This window comes from Orbicella faveolata, unplaced genomic scaffold, assembly GCF_042242905.1.
Source record: "Orbicella faveolata isolate gen_17 unplaced genomic scaffold, um_ofav_v1 contig_34, whole genome shotgun sequence".
Taxonomy (NCBI): Eukaryota; Metazoa; Cnidaria; class Anthozoa; order Scleractinia; family Merulinidae; genus Orbicella; species Orbicella faveolata.
Genome location: NW_028301563.1, coordinates 25,515,559 through 25,532,161, shown reverse-complemented (window position 1 = coordinate 25,532,161; position 16,603 = coordinate 25,515,559). Strand labels below are relative to the sequence as shown.

General features: G+C 45.8%; 1 protein-coding gene and 1 pseudogene across 1 annotated transcript; one reads left to right on the top strand and one right to left on the bottom strand.

The window, feature by feature from the left end:
* Positions 1–6,382: 6,382 nt before the first annotated feature.
* Positions 6,383–8,008, top strand: LOC149105447 (uncharacterized). The gene is made up of 2 exons (XM_089298977.1): positions 6,383–6,899; positions 7,289–8,008. The coding sequence occupies exons 1-2, from the start codon at positions 6,408–6,410 to the stop codon at positions 8,006–8,008; spliced, it is 1,212 nt and encodes a 403-aa protein (XP_089155103.1). The 5' UTR covers positions 6,383–6,407.
* A 6,244-nt stretch (positions 8,009–14,252) lies between these two features.
* Positions 14,253–16,104, bottom strand: LOC149105446 (uncharacterized; annotated as a pseudogene).
* Between the last annotated feature and the right edge of the window lie 499 nt (positions 16,105–16,603).

The window sequence follows — 16,603 nt, the reverse complement described above, 5'->3', positions numbered from 1 at the left end:
AATGTAACAAAGATCGCAAGTCTAATAACAATTGCTCACAAATGTAGTAAAGATCACAACTGTAACAAGAAATGATCACAAATATAATAATACCATTTAATTCTTCAGTAAGCGTCAATGAAATACATAACTGACTTTAGTGGAACTTTTTTTTTTTAACTAATAAAATTACGCTGTTTAACTTAAAAGTGACTTCACTGTACTGTATTTCTCTCAGAGCTCTCGCCTGTGGTTCCGTTTTTAGGAATGTGCTTAGGACTTTGTCTTTACTTTCGGCATATTTCACTCGCATAAACCAGCATCTCTATGAAAATTAGTGACGCGAAAGAAAACTATGTTTAGTAACACGAGATTTGATGGTGTTTTTAGACATGGAGCAATAATTTTGAATTTACCAACCACGATCGGAAGATGAGGTAAACTGAAAAGACAATTGCCGCCATGAGCTCGTCCTGCCGCACGTTACCTGCCAATCACCTATTGTTAGAGTAAGGTGATCCCTTTCTGGTGTGAATTAACATTGACGTTAAGGCGTTAGAATGCTTTACAAGGATGACGCCACCAAAAAACAAACAAACAAAACTTTTCGCTTTTATTCCGATCGAAAATTTAGCGAAGATAGGCCCACCTTTTAATTTCCAAATTTGCAGTCCCTCAACCGATGGACTGAAATTTCTCCAGCTTATTGTTGAACATTTTCCCTCAATTTATTTTTTTCTGTTTTGAATTATCTTCATGATTTTTTACAGCAAGTGCAGATGATTTGTTAATCTAATTACTTTCTTTCTACGCACTTCAAAGAAACATCAAGAAATTATCGATTTATGTGTTTGTTCCTCAAGAACAAAAACCTTTAGAGACGCTAGACTACATGACGCACTTTAATTTCAAAAAAGTGATGACAGGTGTATTTTTATGACAAGGCGTTATCTGAAGGCTGTTCCAAAAACGGGGAGTGCGGAGTGCGGAGTGTTAAAAATAGTAAAAAAAAAAAAAAAAAAATAGTAAATATGCAAAGAAAGATTAAAAATAAAATAAAATTTAAAAATGAATTGAAAGAATAATTAAATACTTAAGCAAACTAAAACTAGAAATTTAGGAAATTTTAATGGTAAAAGTTCACGCGGCCTGCTGTGGACCGTTGATATCGGGACTGTCTAATCAGCGCGGGTCACGGGTAAAGAGGTGCTAAGTTTCAGTTTCATTGACTTCTAGCCGGTCTATCATCCTCTTCTCAGAAGATTCATCCTTCTCCCCACAATGGAATGTGAAAGTTAAGACTCTTGCTCGGTCGAGCGTTTTTGAAACATAGAGAAACAAGAGAAAAATAAAAATGTGTAAATTAGGTGACTATTGTTTAAAAAAGAATACTATTCTGGTTTGGAATCGGCTTAGAATTATTGCCAGCATGCTTCGTAGCAGAGGTGTGCCAAGCTTCCAAAGTTTTTCTAATGCGGAGAAAACCGCCACTATATGCAAATTTCGAACTTTCTTAAATTTTGGCCGTAAAATAAATCGTTGGAGCTTTAAACTATTTTTCCTTGAATAGGTTCACCCAAAGGTATGTTTTGGGGAATTAAAAGAAAAAGCGATTTGTCGTGACTGTCTTCTGATTCTTGACACTCTCAGAAAATCACTCTTAGATATTTATGTCGAGAATCAGCCTTAACTATAAGGTCTCTGCCATAAACACCTTCCACCTGATTCAGCATTGAATTCCGTCAAACTCTCCCTCCCACGGGTAGGCACGTATTAGAGATAAGGCTATATTTAGGCTTGTATTATGATGCTCAATAGTTTTGTTTAGAATTCAGAATTTTCGTTCGTGATCGCCAAATGTTTATTATTTTGTAGTTCCCTCGTTAGTCCTGTAATTCTACGGCATGACTGCCCACAAAGTGAGGCTTGTGACTTCAGATTGTTTATCTTAAAGTTTATCGATAATACTTAAGCTCTAAACCCCACCACTAGTCATGTTTGGGTTTGTCTACTGGCCTTGACCTGAATGTCCCACAATGATCCTGATTAGGTTTGTTGAAACTTTACTCGCTATCGTTTGTTTCAAGAATTTTGTAGTTTTCTGTTGAGACTCGCGTGAAAGTGTTTGGGTTAGTATTCAACAAAATTCGATTTACAATCGATGTTATTAAAGCTACGACTACGTAAGTAACGTGAAATTATCAGCGTTTTTTTTTTTTTTTTTTTTTTTTTTTTCTTTAAAAGCACGGTAGAAATCCAAGAGGTTATTGTAAAAATTATAAAAGGGGTTAATCGTGCCTAAATAATATCATATGCATAGAATAGGGGGAGGGGAAAAAGTTTGCTGGAATGTAAGTATTGTAACTATAACCAAGTAAGTAGTAGATAAATGTTGTGCTGTCGCATTGTATTGTAAGTATTTCTCATTGTAAGTAGTGTTTTTTTTTTTTTTTTTCTTTTTTTTTTTTTTGGTCTGTTAGTGTTAAATAAAGTTAATTGAAATAAAAAAAGAAAAAAAAGAAAAAGAAACTACGGCTGAATACGTGTATGCAAACAAACAATTGCGTCTGTGTTTTTATGTTTTAATCCGTCATTTTGTAGTCCTTGATATTCACCAGTGTTTACTTTGCCGAAGGCGAAGCAGTTGTCTGTTTCGTAAACGAACGTTGCCATTTTCGCGACACTTAGAAATTTTTTTAACTATTAACGAGTTTTTCTCTACTCATTTAAAGGAAAATAGAAATTGTAAGTAACCACCCGGTATGGAACACGGAGCCAAATCTCCGAAAATTTAATTATAAAACGTGACTTTTGTAGATATTATCATAGAGTTGCCCCAATCATAAAATAAAAGACAACCGTAAGTAAACCAGTGTGAATATGAATAATTCAGCATTTGGTGAGTGCGTTTTCCTTCATCCAAAAAATCATAACCAGTTTGTACCTTATCGTAAATGCTCTTTTTCTTTGGCCATCGTAGCTTAATAAGAAATAACACACAAACTGCGGTGACAAACATGACAATAAAACGCATTTTGGAAAACAAAATTCATTAACTTGAAACATACGAAACGTCAAGTATTTGGAGTTTACCTGTGACATTCTAAAGCAAATTTTCTTATCTCTTAAAAGGGCGTTTTCGACCACAACAAATCATGACCTGGGGGGAAGTGTATGCATGCAAGAAAATCGTAAGGGTTTCTCAATCAGTATTGCATATTTTCCGTCTGTTCTTTACATGCCTCGAATTTTGACAGGAAAGACAATTAAAAAGTTTTGTGTCATTAAGGTTTCTGTAACACACATGGGTGTTTTTGCATCACTAAGTTTGCTCTGTACGCTTTGCTCTCACTTAACTAGTCAGAGTGGATGATGCCCAAATCAACTTTGCAATTTTTCTGCGCATTCCGTAAGAAATGTATGTGGTCATTTTCGCTTCATATGACCTGCCACTAAAACGTTACGTTTTCGAATTCGTTGCACCCCATATGATAACCTAGTTGAACTAGTAAACTAGTAGTATATAGGGGATTACACAAATACCGTTTCGCAGAGGGAGAAGCATTTCCCCGTTTTGAATCCCCCAGGTCTAATACCGAATCTCGCAAGCTCGCTTCGGTTAAACCTGGGGGATTCAAAACGGGGAAATGGTGCGTCCCTCTGCGAAACAGTATTTGTCTAATCCCCTATATACTACTACGGGGAAGGGAGGGAAAGTGAGGGATTCCAATTAGATAGAAACGACCCCACTGTTATACCGCCCGAACAGCGGCAATGGTTCGAGGAACAAGCAAGTGTGCGTGGTTGATGCGTGGCCGGAAAGAAAACTGCGGAAAGAGCTGTGTCGGCGCTTATTGCAGGAAGCACAACTATCAACTCAAGAAAGGAATGAAAATTCCTGCCCCGTGCAGCAGCTGCGGAGTTGGGGTTTTGTGTGATTACCGTCTTTGCATTCCATGCGGCGGGAGCGCGCTAAAACAGCGGCTTATCCGCAAGAGGAAAGAAGCAAAGGAAACTTTTGAACTTGTTTTGCTCGAGCTGATGTCAACCCAATTAGAGAAATGAAACCTTCCGTTATATCACAAGTCGCTATGTCTTCCATTGACCAAAGGTTTGAAGAAATTCTGAAAGAAGAGTTTGCAAAATTCGATCCAGCAACGTTGAAGTATTTAGAGCAATTACTTGCAGAAAACGAGCCAGCTGTTAGAAAGATTGTTCAGAACGTGCTGGATGAACCCATTTCCCAAGAAACGGAGAAGCGTTTGCAAAAACCTTTACTTCCAAAACCTTACCAACCGAGACCTCCTCCCCGGCAAAGAGAGGCGAGAAAAAATCAAGAGCTTCTGAGGGAGTACGACCCTTTTCCTGCGCAGAACATCCGAACAGTGACAGACTACCAGAATGAGATTCTGGACCTGTTCGATGATGCAAGCCACGAGGGGGAAGAGAGTAAAGGACGGCATTATATTCGATGGCGCTTCATCAGAGGTCTGGAAAAAGACCTGACAACAAACTTTCTGGAAAAAATTCGAGGAAATGTTGACACATCGTTTTACCTGAGGCATGTTTTCTCGTATCAGTTGCGCAACATTGAAGATGGAACGGTGATTCTGTACTACAAAAACCACAGCTCACCTTGGATAAACAGACTAGCAGAGGCAGAATAATGGCTGAGTGAAGAAGAGACGAAACGACTGGACCATGACAAAATCGAAAGACGATCAACAAAGTGGGAGTTTGTAAGCTTTTTTAATGTTGACCTGAAGGTTGTGATTGACCGTCAACCGTTGTTGGGCGCAGGCTCTTTGCCAGACTGGCTGCGCAACCTTGCCCATGGCGGGGCAATTGTGACTTTGGATACGTATAAAGACAACTTGTGTCTTTGGCGTTGTATCACTGTGCACCGAGGAACGCGTGTCGATCGAATTACAAAAGCAGCCCGCGGTCTAGCCAAGAGTTTCTTCAAACTCAAAACTATGCCGACCGACTGCCCAAAAACGTCTCTGGATGAACTAGACAAGGTTGAAAGGCATCTGAATCGAGGTACAGCTTTTTCGGACTGGCTCGGCATCCGGGTGTATGAGCCCGAGAGGGGGGCGGGAGAAATGGTATGGCACCTTAGGCGAAACCCAGCAGCTAGTTTGAAGAACATTCTGACAATCGGCATCTACGAAGGGCACGCGTTCGTCATCAAAGATATTGCCAGGTTGGCCAAAAATTATGCATGCACTCATTGCAGAGCGAGATTCACGCAAGTTTGCCATCTCCAGCGGCATTTCCAAACCTGCAGTGCAGGAAAAACGGTAATCGATTGCCCGGGTGAAAGGGTCGCAGCTCCGCAGACAGCTTTCGTGAAAGCTTTATATTCAAAGCAGAACGCTTCCAAAGAATCGCTTCTGTGGCTTGAGCGAGAAGCCAAGCGGCGGAAAATCCACATTCACCACGCAATTTGCGGGCACGGTGGCGAGCGTTGGATTGAGCGCGCGCCTGTCGACGGATACAACCTCGCAACGAAGACTGTATTTCAATACCACGGCTGCCACTGGCACGGGTGTCGAAAATGTTACCCGCAAGATCGCGACAAAATCATTCACCGCAACAACCGAACGCGTGAAGACATGTACCAAGCCACAATGAAACGCACAAGATTCCTGCGGGAGGCCGGCTACCAAGTTATCGAGGCATGGGCGTGCGAAGTTGGGAAAATCGCCGCTGATCCGCCGCGGGCCGAAACAAAAAGCTACCCGCACGCGATCTTGTACGATTTCTAGGCGTATGGCAATAATAATCATCGGAAGGAGCCGACGCCCGCGCTCACGATAGAAAACGCGCACGTGCCAATTTCGGTGAGCGTTGGTGACACCCTTGAAAGAGAGCCCACCCACATCTGTGAAAGAGACCCCGCGGAGTTGGTCCGCAAGTTTATGGAAGAGCTGGAGAGACGCGGAAAAAACATCAGGGCCCAGGTACGAGCGGAGTTTATGCCAGAAGACGTGTACCTGCTTCCAAAAGCGCACCGGCAAAAACTCGATGAATGGTGCAACCGGGTTCCTGTCGTCGGCTTCAACTCAGGAAGTTACGATCTGAATCTGATCAAAAACCACTTCGCCGGCCGTCTTGCTGAAACATCGCCCAAAGTTAGAGTGGCAAAAAACGGGAACAAAACCATGTTCTTGCTCACTTGGGGACTCCGTTGCCTTGATATCATCAACTACCTTGGGCCGGGGACGAGCTACGAGAAATGGGTGAAAGCCTACGAATGCAAGACAGTGAAATCGTGGTTTCCGTACAAATGGTTTGACACCCTCAAAAAGCTTGATTTCCCTGGGCTCCCAAAATACGAGGAGTGGTATTCGAAGCTAAAGGGCGAATACGTTCTCACGCAGGATGAATGGGAGGGGTGCCAGCGATTGTTCAAAGAAAAGGGCATGCGTACCTTCTCAGACTGGCTGCGCTACTACAACAATCTCGATGTGGCTCCCGGCCTTGAGGCTCTGGAAATGATGAGAAACTTCTACACCGAGAAGGGAATCGACATTCTGAAAGACGCTGTCAGCATCCCAGGCGTGAGTTTACATTACTTGCTCCGTGGAGCGGTTGAGCGTGGCGCGGAGCTTTACAGCCCGGGCAAAGAAGCGTATGAGATGCTGAAAGAAGCTGTTGTCGGGGACCCGAGCCTAGTTTTCACAAGGTACAGCGAAGTTGATGTTACAGAGATAAGGTCTCATCGAATATCAGAACAGCGTCTTTGCAAAAATATCCTTGGTTATGACGCCAACGCCCTCTATCTTTCAACCATGCTCAGAGAAATGCCTTGCGGGAAGGAAAGGGTCGTGCACTACAGCGGCGAGTTCCAAGCGGAGGCGGCTCCTGCACTAACGCACAGGCTCAAACAAGGAAGCTGGTTTGGATTTGCCGAAGTCGACATCGAGATTCCAGAGCGCTTGCATCCAAAGTTTGAGGAGATGTGTCCTTTCTTTTACAACAAAAAGGTGCCTCTCGAAGCTGCGCCGAAACATATGGCAGACTTCTTAACTCGAACGGGCAGAAAGCGCGGAGACGGAAAAAAAAACTTGTGGAGGCGCTGTCTGCAGAACGGTTGTTGGTGTACGCCCCTCTGCTCCCGTGGTACGTGAACCACGGGGCGGTAGTCACAAAGGTTTACAGAACAATCGACTACCAACCGGCCAAGACCTTTCCCTGGTTCGTGGAGCAGGTGACGGAAGCGCGCCGGACAGGAGACGTGGACAAAAGCAAGGCGCTGCTTGCTGAATTGTTCAAACTGCTGGGAAACAGCGCGTACGGGAAGCTCATTGAAGCTTTGGAGCGGCAAACAAACGTCATTTACACCAAAGACGAGAAGGTAGTCGACAGAGCCTTACGAAGCGCGTATTACTCTGATCTTAACGAGATCGGGCAGGCGTGTGAGTTGGAAAGCCGGAAGCCCCGGATCACAATCAGACGACCGTTTCAAGTTGGAATCGCTGTCTATCGGCTGGCAAAGCTGCGGACGTTGGAGTTCTATTACGACTTTTTCGACAAGTATTTCGACAGAAGAGATTTTGAGCTGATCCAGATGGACACGGATTGTAACTACATGGCTATCTCTGCAAAGTGGCTTGATGTCATTGTTCGGCCGGATCTGAAGCAAGAATTTGAGGCACAAAAAAATCAGTGGCTGGCTTGGGACAAGTGGAGCGGTCGGACCCCAGGCCTCTTCAAGCTTAAGTACGAGGGCAGCCGGATGATCGCGCTCTGCTCGAAGTGTTATTTCGTCGACGAAGCAGAGGGCGAAAAAAAGAAGTTTAGCACGAAGGGGATGACGAAGAAGCCGAACGAGATCACGTGGCAGCGTTTTAAGGCAGCGTTGGAAGGCAGCAAAGATATGGCAACCAACAGAGGTTTCAGGATGCGGGACGGGCAGATGGTCACTTACGAGCAGAAGAAGCTGGGGCTGAGCGCTTATTGCGACAAGCGGTGGGTGCTGCCCGATGGGATACACACCGAACCAATCGAATTTCACATTTAGTTCACTCAGCCGGAGGAAGAGTGGTGTTTGGAGGGACAACGAGCAGTTCCTCATGCACGAAGCCGCGCTTGGGACCGTCGCGCAAATAGTAGAGAACGGGTTGATCCGGTTTGGTAAAAGATCTTTCAATACTGTAAACTTTCAAAGACCAGATTGGGTCTGTGGCTCTTTTTAAACCGCCTTCAAGCTCCCCGGGTTGGTAGAGATAACGAACTTGGACAAGAGAGGGGAGAATTTTTTCGTTTTTCCCAACAGGCCTTGAATAAGATGTCGACGGCCTTGCATAAACAGCTTTTTCTTTGATAGCAACGGCGGGTTTCTTGCTGATAAGGCTTGTTACCTCGTTGTTCAAAGCCGAAACAACTTCAGAAAGTCTACTCACCCAGGCAGTGGACCGCCGGCCCTCAGGGAGTCGCATTTCCACGGCGTACTGGTGACCGAACAAGCGCTCAGCCAGGGTGCGGTTAAAACGTTCAACAATGGCCTGGTCGCGGTGAATGTCAACGCGCCCGCGCCGGATATATGTTTTGTGTTTTTCCATCTCTTTTGTGACAGCGCCCATGAATTCTCGCCCAGGGTCAACCTGCAGCATTTGAGGCCATTTCAGAGGCGCGCGCTTGTAAATCTTCTGAAAGGCCTGGGCGACTTCACCAGAATTTTTCGAAGTCAGGGGTCCGGCCTCTTTTCAGCGGCTGGCCACGTCGATAACGGTCAGCGCGTATTTGAAAACTTTGCGCCCGCGGGGCAGTTTGTCGTGCGGCAGAAAAGGAAGGTCCGCCTGGTGGACCTTGTTGGGTGTGGGAACGTCGAATTTCGGCCGAGGAATTCGCCTCGGCGCGGGGAGGAATATCTGCCAGAGCGCTTGCCTGATCAGCCACTTATTTGCGGTTTCTTCAGGTACCTTGGCGGCTTCGGCTAATTTTTTGATCGGGGCGATACCTTTCCAGTATCCCCCGGGGCCGTAGTATATCTTTGCGAGTTTGGCGTCCATACCATTACTATAAGAAGGAGTAAAAAAAGTTTGAAGGAACCGGAAGGCCGCGTAGCCCAGAGCGAGCGACCCGGCGCCCACGAACATTAGTTCACCTTTTTTCTGCTGCTCGCTTGGCTGATAGAAATCTGAGAACTTGGGCTCTTTGGGGGGTATCATTTGTTCGTCAGGATGCGCCTGGTTGTAGAGTTTGAAGGCATAGTCAGTGTTGTGAAGTTCTGCTTGGCCTCCGCCTTTATTTGCGCGTTGGTCGCAATCCAGTCGAGAAGATGGGTGCGGTCGCGCGGGTATTTGGCATAAGCCGCTTGGTACGCCTCGAGAGCTTTGTCATGGCGCTTTTTTTCTTCAAGTGCAGCTTTGTCGCCTGCGCCAAGCGCCCTCGCCAGATAATTTCCGCCGATAAAAGCCGTGGCGTTCAACACGGCCCCACCAACCATAATCGCAATGCTTGCCATGGTTATATATATCGGAAGCTTTTTTCAAATCATTAATTTCAGACGCTGGCGGGGGTGGGGAAGATTTTTTGGTCCTCGAGTTTCTTCTTGTCTTCCGCACGCATTCGCGCGTTGGTCCCAATCCAGTCGAGAAGTTTTTTGGGTTCGTTCTTGTTTTTTTTCCTCGAGCCTTTAGATACGCCTCGACGTCTTGATCGTAGCTCTTTTCAAGAGACTCCGCATTTACATGCATGTTTGCCACGGCCCAGTCGAAAACTTCTTTTTTGCGGTTGAGAAGTAATTCATCGTAAAACTCTAGAAAATCCTTGACTGCTTCATCGTAGCTCTTTTCTTTTTCTCTCGCGGATCTCAAAACAGCCTCGTAAACATTATCCCTGATGCTTACAATACTTGCCATGGTGCAATATAAGAATTTTTTTTTCTTCAAATCATTAATTTCAGACGCTGGTGGGAAGGATTTTTTGGTCCTCGAGGTACTCTTTGAGAGCAAAGCTTCCCGCCACGACGGCGGTGAACTTCACGTAATTCATCGCACTGCTGCTGGGATCAGAAGTGAAATTCTCTTTTACAACCTTTTTTGCGGCCCAGCCGATGCCAACGGCTAAGCCAGTAATAGTAGCGGCGTCAATGACGGTCTTTTCTGCCAACAGCAAGCCACTGGGTGGTGTTGAGGCCGCTATGTTTTTTCTCCCCGCCTTCTGAAGTCGGTGCTAGTTCAGGGGCAGCTGTGGCGGCTTTCGCCTTGTTTTCCGCGAGATAAGCCTCTGCTGCTTTCCTCTGTTGTTCCCGTGCCCGCCGCGTTCTTTCAGAAACCATTCTTCCAGCGGCCACACGCCTGGGATTTTTTACGCGCTGCGTTGTCGTTGTTGCAGTCGGAGTTGTCGCTTGCTGTGTGTCATCGACTGGAGGTGCGCTCTCAGCTTGCTGTGTGATATCGGTCTCTTGGGCTTGTTCGGTAGACATTCTGAAACAGATGCGTACGCTGAGCAAATATAATAATGTTTAGAAATTACTCTGCTGTGGTTCTGCAATCACTCAGCGGGCGTTGAGGATTGCTGTTGAGGAATTTCTTCCAATTTTGCTTCGTCCCTTCTCTCCAAATGCGAGTTAAAATCAATGTGTTTTGCGGTGATCAGCGCCGCGTTGGCCGCAACAAGAAACCGGCCGCACTTCAAAGCAAGGTTGCCGGCCAGATTAGAGAGCTCTTTGTTTAAGATGTAGTCGTTTCTGAGTTCTTTTTGGTAAGCATCGATGTATTTGATATTTTAGGTCATTCCGACCGCTTTGGTTACAAGAAAAATGAAGCTGTCGATCAAACTTTCTGTTGTCTTTGAGCCCACGTACGTCTCGTAGCGTTTGGTGTATTTCTCGACATCTTTGTCGCTCAGGCGCTTCACCTGCTCGTGGGTTAACTGCACTCCGATGGCTTCTTTGGCTTTTCCTGTGGATACCAGTACGGCTAGCTGCCCACGAAGAGCAGGAATGTCAGTTCCGGGGGCGGTTGGAACTATGCCACCTGCTGGACCACTCGGCGGCTCGGGCTAGGTTTGAAATAGGTTCATAACTTCTGCTAACGCGGCCTCTTCTTCAGCTGACATTCTGTCGACTTGTGCAACAATATATACAGTTTTCATTTTTTTTTATTCAAAATAACTTACCCCGTAGGGGGGGGGGGGGGGGGGGGGCGGGGGGCGAAGCGAGAAAACAAGATACGAGAACTTTCGATCTTTCAGCTTTGAAACTAGACCTTTGTACTCATCCTGAGAGAGTTCGCCAGCGTAATCATTGAAGATGGCTTTCGTGGTCTTGGCCGAGGGGGTGTAAAAGAGAACGATCGCCGCCACGTTCTCCCGGAAGGAAGCTGTTATGCCGGTCATCTTCTGGGTCAGCACCCAAACGCTGATGCCCATATGCCGAGCAGAAAAAGCGAGATTCACCAGCTCGCCAGTGCGCCCTTTCACGTCTTTGGAGGCCGCGCAGTCATCGAGTATTATGAGCGTGTTTGTGCCCTCGAAAAGCCATCTCACTATCTTCAACCACTTTTCCACGTCGTGCTGCTCGGGCATTACCACGTGCATTCTTGGGTCATTTTCGCCAATCCGGTAGTAGGTCCTGTTGTGCGCGAATGTGGGGCAGATGAGAACGATGTAGTCGAACTTGCCGCGGAAAGGGCCGTAGACCTGGTCAACCGCGAACCTCGATTTGCCTGAATTTGTCGGCCCCACGATGAGAGCGTTGAAGGGAATCTTGCCCGGGTCCATGCTCCTATTCAATACAGCGCAGAAACAAACTGTCTGTCCATAATGTTGAACTGGGCGTCGGAGATGACGAATATGTGGCACTCCACGTTGCCTGAACCTTCACCTTCCGATTAATTTCCAGTTGGATGCCTGAATCACGAGGCGCATGCCGCTACCGTGCAACAGCCGATCCGCCATGGAGCGCATATCAATCACAAGCCCGAAGTTATCGCCGGTGTAAAACTTTGTCATATCCATGTGATCGGTTCAATTTTTTTCTTTCGCAAACATGCGTCTCGCCTCTCTCCACATGTCAATGTCTTCGATTCCGTTGTTGTAAAGCATGTTGGGCGAGCCGTTGACCGTGACGCTGACTTTCGTGAGATCGGGGAAGATGAATTTTTCTGAATCTCTGGGGCCGTCAGCATGCGGCTCTATGAACAGGAGGAGGAGGGCTTTGAGCGACCTTATTTGGGCGTTGAATTCAATGTTGAGAAACGTGTCAGCGTCTTTTTTGAAATTTACCTTCGTGTAATGCTGCAAGTAGTCGTAAGCGAACTCTTTACCGCTGGTGTAAACGCTGACTGCCTCGTCTGCCAAAGTCTTGCTGCGGATCATTTCGTACTTGAGCTTGATGTTTTTCAGCTTGTATTTCAGCTGGGTTGAATCGGAACTTCTGACCACATCTTCAGCTTCAGCAAGTGTTATAATGAACTCGAGGTCGTTGTAAAGGGCCATGGGGTAGAAAACGCCATTGTCAGTTATCAGCTGATTGTCCAGCCTGATTCGGTACCTGCTTCCGAATACCCCGTTTAGCGCGTTTTCAGAGTCGACGCCCGAGGTTTTCTTGTCGCCCGCGCCTGAGCGGACCTTGCATAGATCCTCGCTCTGAATCCCTTCGAGAATCATGCCGTTTCATTCTTCCTGCGAAAGAAAAAGGTCTTCAAAAGTTTTGTATAGGCTGTATTGGTCCGTGTCTTGCAGGGTGGTGCCTTCAAACTTCACATGCAACCTTTTAACGAGAGCACGCGTGACGTTCTGGACAAGGAAGTTGTTGGGGTGCGTTCCAGAAAGGTCGATGTCAAAGACAAGCGTTAGCGAGCCTGGCACCAGAACCTCGTTCTCGTGCAGCTTGGGCACTCTAACATCCAGCTCATCGCCAGGGTTGGCTTCAGTTTTTTTAAAGGTGATTCTATTGACCTCGCGCTTGGCCCTCAAGGCTTGAAATGTCTTTTTATTGTACGTTGGGCGAAGATTCTGTTGCACCGACATTGTATAATACATCTTTTTTCTAATTTAAAATAAGAGGATTGAAATATATTGCAATGGCGACAGGTGGCGGCGAATTTGGTAACGATGAAGGCGATACTCTCCTTGGTCACACAGATGATCAAGACGACGATTTCGAACAAGAGACTGAAAGAACCCAGCCTTTTCAGCCAGGCGCGGCGTCCACTCCTTACCATGGCGGGGAGACAATAGAAATGCAAACGTGGCAACACGAGCAGACAGGGCTGCCTGAAACTTCTTATGGGGGAACATCGAGAAAAATTACAGACGAAGAGATTAGAAGAAGGCTGGATGTTTTGAGAGACCCGAACACGGGTCTCTTGAATGATGAAGGCATCAATAATTTGCCCACCGTCTTAAAACAAGAAGAAATCGAAAGAGTCAAAATTTTTATTAAAGCTCGGTACCCGAACGTCAAATTTGGTTTGGGGCTAAATGAGCTTAAAATTGAATCCTCCGAGGAAAAAGGTAAAAGGGGTGTGGTGGTCATTGGTCCGAGAGGGGGAAAGACAAAAATTGTTTTGGAAAATGGCGGCGGTTTCCAGAAAGAATTCTTAAACAAAACCTTCGTCAAAAACGCTCTGGGAGATCCTGCTAAAGAAATTATTAGCAGAAACGCTGATTCAATTCGAAAAAGGCAAAAAGAATATGAGGAATTAAGAAAGAAAAAGGCAGAAGCAGAACAAAGATTGCGTGAACAAAATGAGTTGGTAATGAATCTTAATGAGCGGTTAAATAAAGAAAATGCCAAGATTTCTCAACTCAAAGACCTGCCAGAATATGAAGAAGAAATTAAAAGGAAGAAACAACTGGCAAATAATTTAGAAAAAGATTTGAAAGACGCAAAAAAAAGAAAGAAAAGAACGTGAAAAACAGGTTAAAAAACTGGACGATCAAGATGAAAAGAACGCCCGCCTTGAAGCAAGTATTGCGGAAGAGATAAAAAAAACAGAAATGCGATGGAAGAAAGGCTGAACAGCACAAAGCCTTTGGATGATCTAAAAGAGCTGGAAAGCGAGCTGCAGCGCCAAAAAGCGGAAGATCAGGCAATCATCCAAGATGAGAATGCCTCGCCCTCCGACAAAGAAGCCGCAAGAGAGAGAGTGGAAGAAATAAACGAAGAGCTCACGCGTTTGCAAACTCAGATTGCGGAAAGGGAAAGGACGCGGCCTCTCTTGGAAAGGGTCAATGAGATCTTCAAAAAATATGGCGTGACGGTCGCTGCTATTCTTCTAGCCGCGGGGGTCACAATAGGGGTTGTCGTCGGTTCAATCACGAACGCTTTGAAAGCCACCGGCAAAGCTTTGAGAAAAGGCCTAAAAGATATAAGTGCGAAACTCAGTTCTATGCTGCCCGAGCTGATTGGATCGATCGTGAGCTTCCTGTTCAAAGCTGCGGGCCAAGCCATCGGGTTTCTGGCCGAGCACACCTGGCTGCCTATTCTCGCCGCGGTGGCGTTTTTGTTCGAAAAGTATTTTAAGAAGCAGCGGTAGCTTACCGCCAAGCCATGAACAGCAAAGCCGATAAAGCCGATAAGCCTACTACACCGACAATTACCGATGTTTTGTTTATTTCATGTTGCGGTGTTTTATCTGGAGCCTTGGGCTCTATTTTTTGTGCCGTTGGTTGTGCTTGCTGAGTTTCGGCCGAAGCTGATTTTTTTGATTCGGCTGTTGCGGCTTTGTGTATCGGGTTGGAAGGATGGCTGTTGGGCGGGTTAATTTTTGACGGGCCGCCTGCCATTAGTTTGAGCGCAGCTTTTTTTGTCTCCGGGTTTACCTCGTTGTTCACCCCAAGTTTCATCCCGGAGACTGCCTGTTTCAGCTTGTTGTTGTAACCGATTGTGCTTTCGGTGTTTATTATCATTTGCGCGGGCATAAGCCAGGCCGTGGGGGCTACAGCAAGATTGAGCCTGACCTTTGCTTGATCCACCGCGAGCTGGTACCTTTGCACGCTCTTTGCCAGGTCGGGCTGTCTGATCGCGTCTTCCATCAGCACCAGGAGCTCGCTTTGGGCTTCTTTTGCTCGGCCGCCAGAGCCGAGAATGCTACTTCTCACGTTCACCTGCGCGCCCAGGATACAGGAAACGAAAGCCTCGATTGACTGGTTGATTCTCGACAACCATGCCTGCGTCAAACCTGATGCTGTGTTTGGCGCGAACCAGTCCGATTGTGTATCAGAAGCTGTCCGGCTCAATGTAATAAATCAGGTTTCCTTTTATCGCTTTCCCTCCTTCGTCACTGAATTTGTTCCATCCCGGGTATAGGTAGTCAGTTTTCGACGTGCCGGACGCGTAAACGTAAACACTTCCAAGCCCGTGGTTTGGCCCGTGTGTGAAGCGAAAATCGCTCGAGGGGTCTATGCCGAACTCCCCGCATAGCCTTTTGTACGAAGCAACGTCATAATGATTATTTAATTCGCTGAAAGGCGGATCTCCGGGCAACGCGCTCATGCTCTGAATTCCTCCAAGCTGGTACAAAATGCGCCTGACGGTGAAATACACGTGGAAGGTGTAAAAAGCTCTAATATGCGGGGGCAGATTTATCTCGTTGTCAAAGATTTCACGTGAAATTCCACATCCTTGTGTCGCGCAGAAAACAGCGAAGTTGAGCTGTTGCGCCAATATTTCATGTCAGGCTCTCCTAACCAGTGTTTTGATTCGGCTGCAGAAGTGTGTCTGAGTTTGGTTTTTTGAAATATTTCTCGGAATTTTGTCGTGAAATATTGGTCAGGAGTGACATAGATTTTGATTTCGGCGTTGAATATTTTCTTCAAGCTTGGCGCTTTGCCGTCGAAAGGTTTCGCAGGGATTGCCAAAGAAACTTTTGAACCAAGTGACGACAATTGATAAGGAAAACCCCCGCTATCTCCCAAACCAAGCGCTTGTTTCATTTCCGCACTCCAATACCGTCTGTCTGAGCCGAAGACGCTTTGAAACGAGCCTTCGCTTTCTTTGAAAAACACCTTTGCTGTTGCGTTGTTTTTCTCGTCGATGCTTTCTTGTGAAACGAACCGGCTTTTGTCCGCTTTTGGAAAGTGGTTTAAAAAATTTGTCCACGCCTTTTCCTTGGCGACTGCCGCTTTTCTCACAAACTCAGGATCTTTCCACAAACTCGCCATCTTATTTGGACACAGTTTTGTTTGTTAAATATAAAATGGTTGTTCTCACTGTTGGCACACAAGAGAACGGCGCGACTATCTATTTTCAAGACTCGTTACCGAAAGTACATTTCATGAAACTCCTTTCTTGTAGTTTTTTCAACAGCTGGGACACTTTGAAAAAAGAATTTTCAGCCACCTTGGGAGATAAAGACAAAGATAGATCTTTATCAATTAATAAAATGCTCCCAGGGTATTACAGTTTAGAAAGAATGGCAAAAGAAATAGAAGGTCTGTTCACGAAATATAACTATAATGAGCTGCAAACATTAATAAATCGACCTGTTGGCCAGCTTATTATCAGAAATTTGGGGCAAAAACCGATTGAACTTGATCCCGATTTAGCCGCTTTGCTTGGTATTGGGCGAAAGTTGATGCCTTTAACTGTAACATTCGTAAAAAGGAATTGAATTAGAGTTAAATTAAATTTCTTTATATACACAATGTCTTCAGCAAATGT

Coding starts and splice junctions, on each gene's coding strand:
- LOC149105447 (XM_089298977.1), top strand. CDS start 6,408: ATGCGTACCTTCTCAGACTGGCTGCGCTACTACAACAATCTCGATGTG. Junction 6,900..7,288: donor GCTGGTTTGGATTTGCCGAA/GTCGACATCGAG, acceptor GCGTACGGGAAG/CTCATTGAAGCTTTGGAGCG.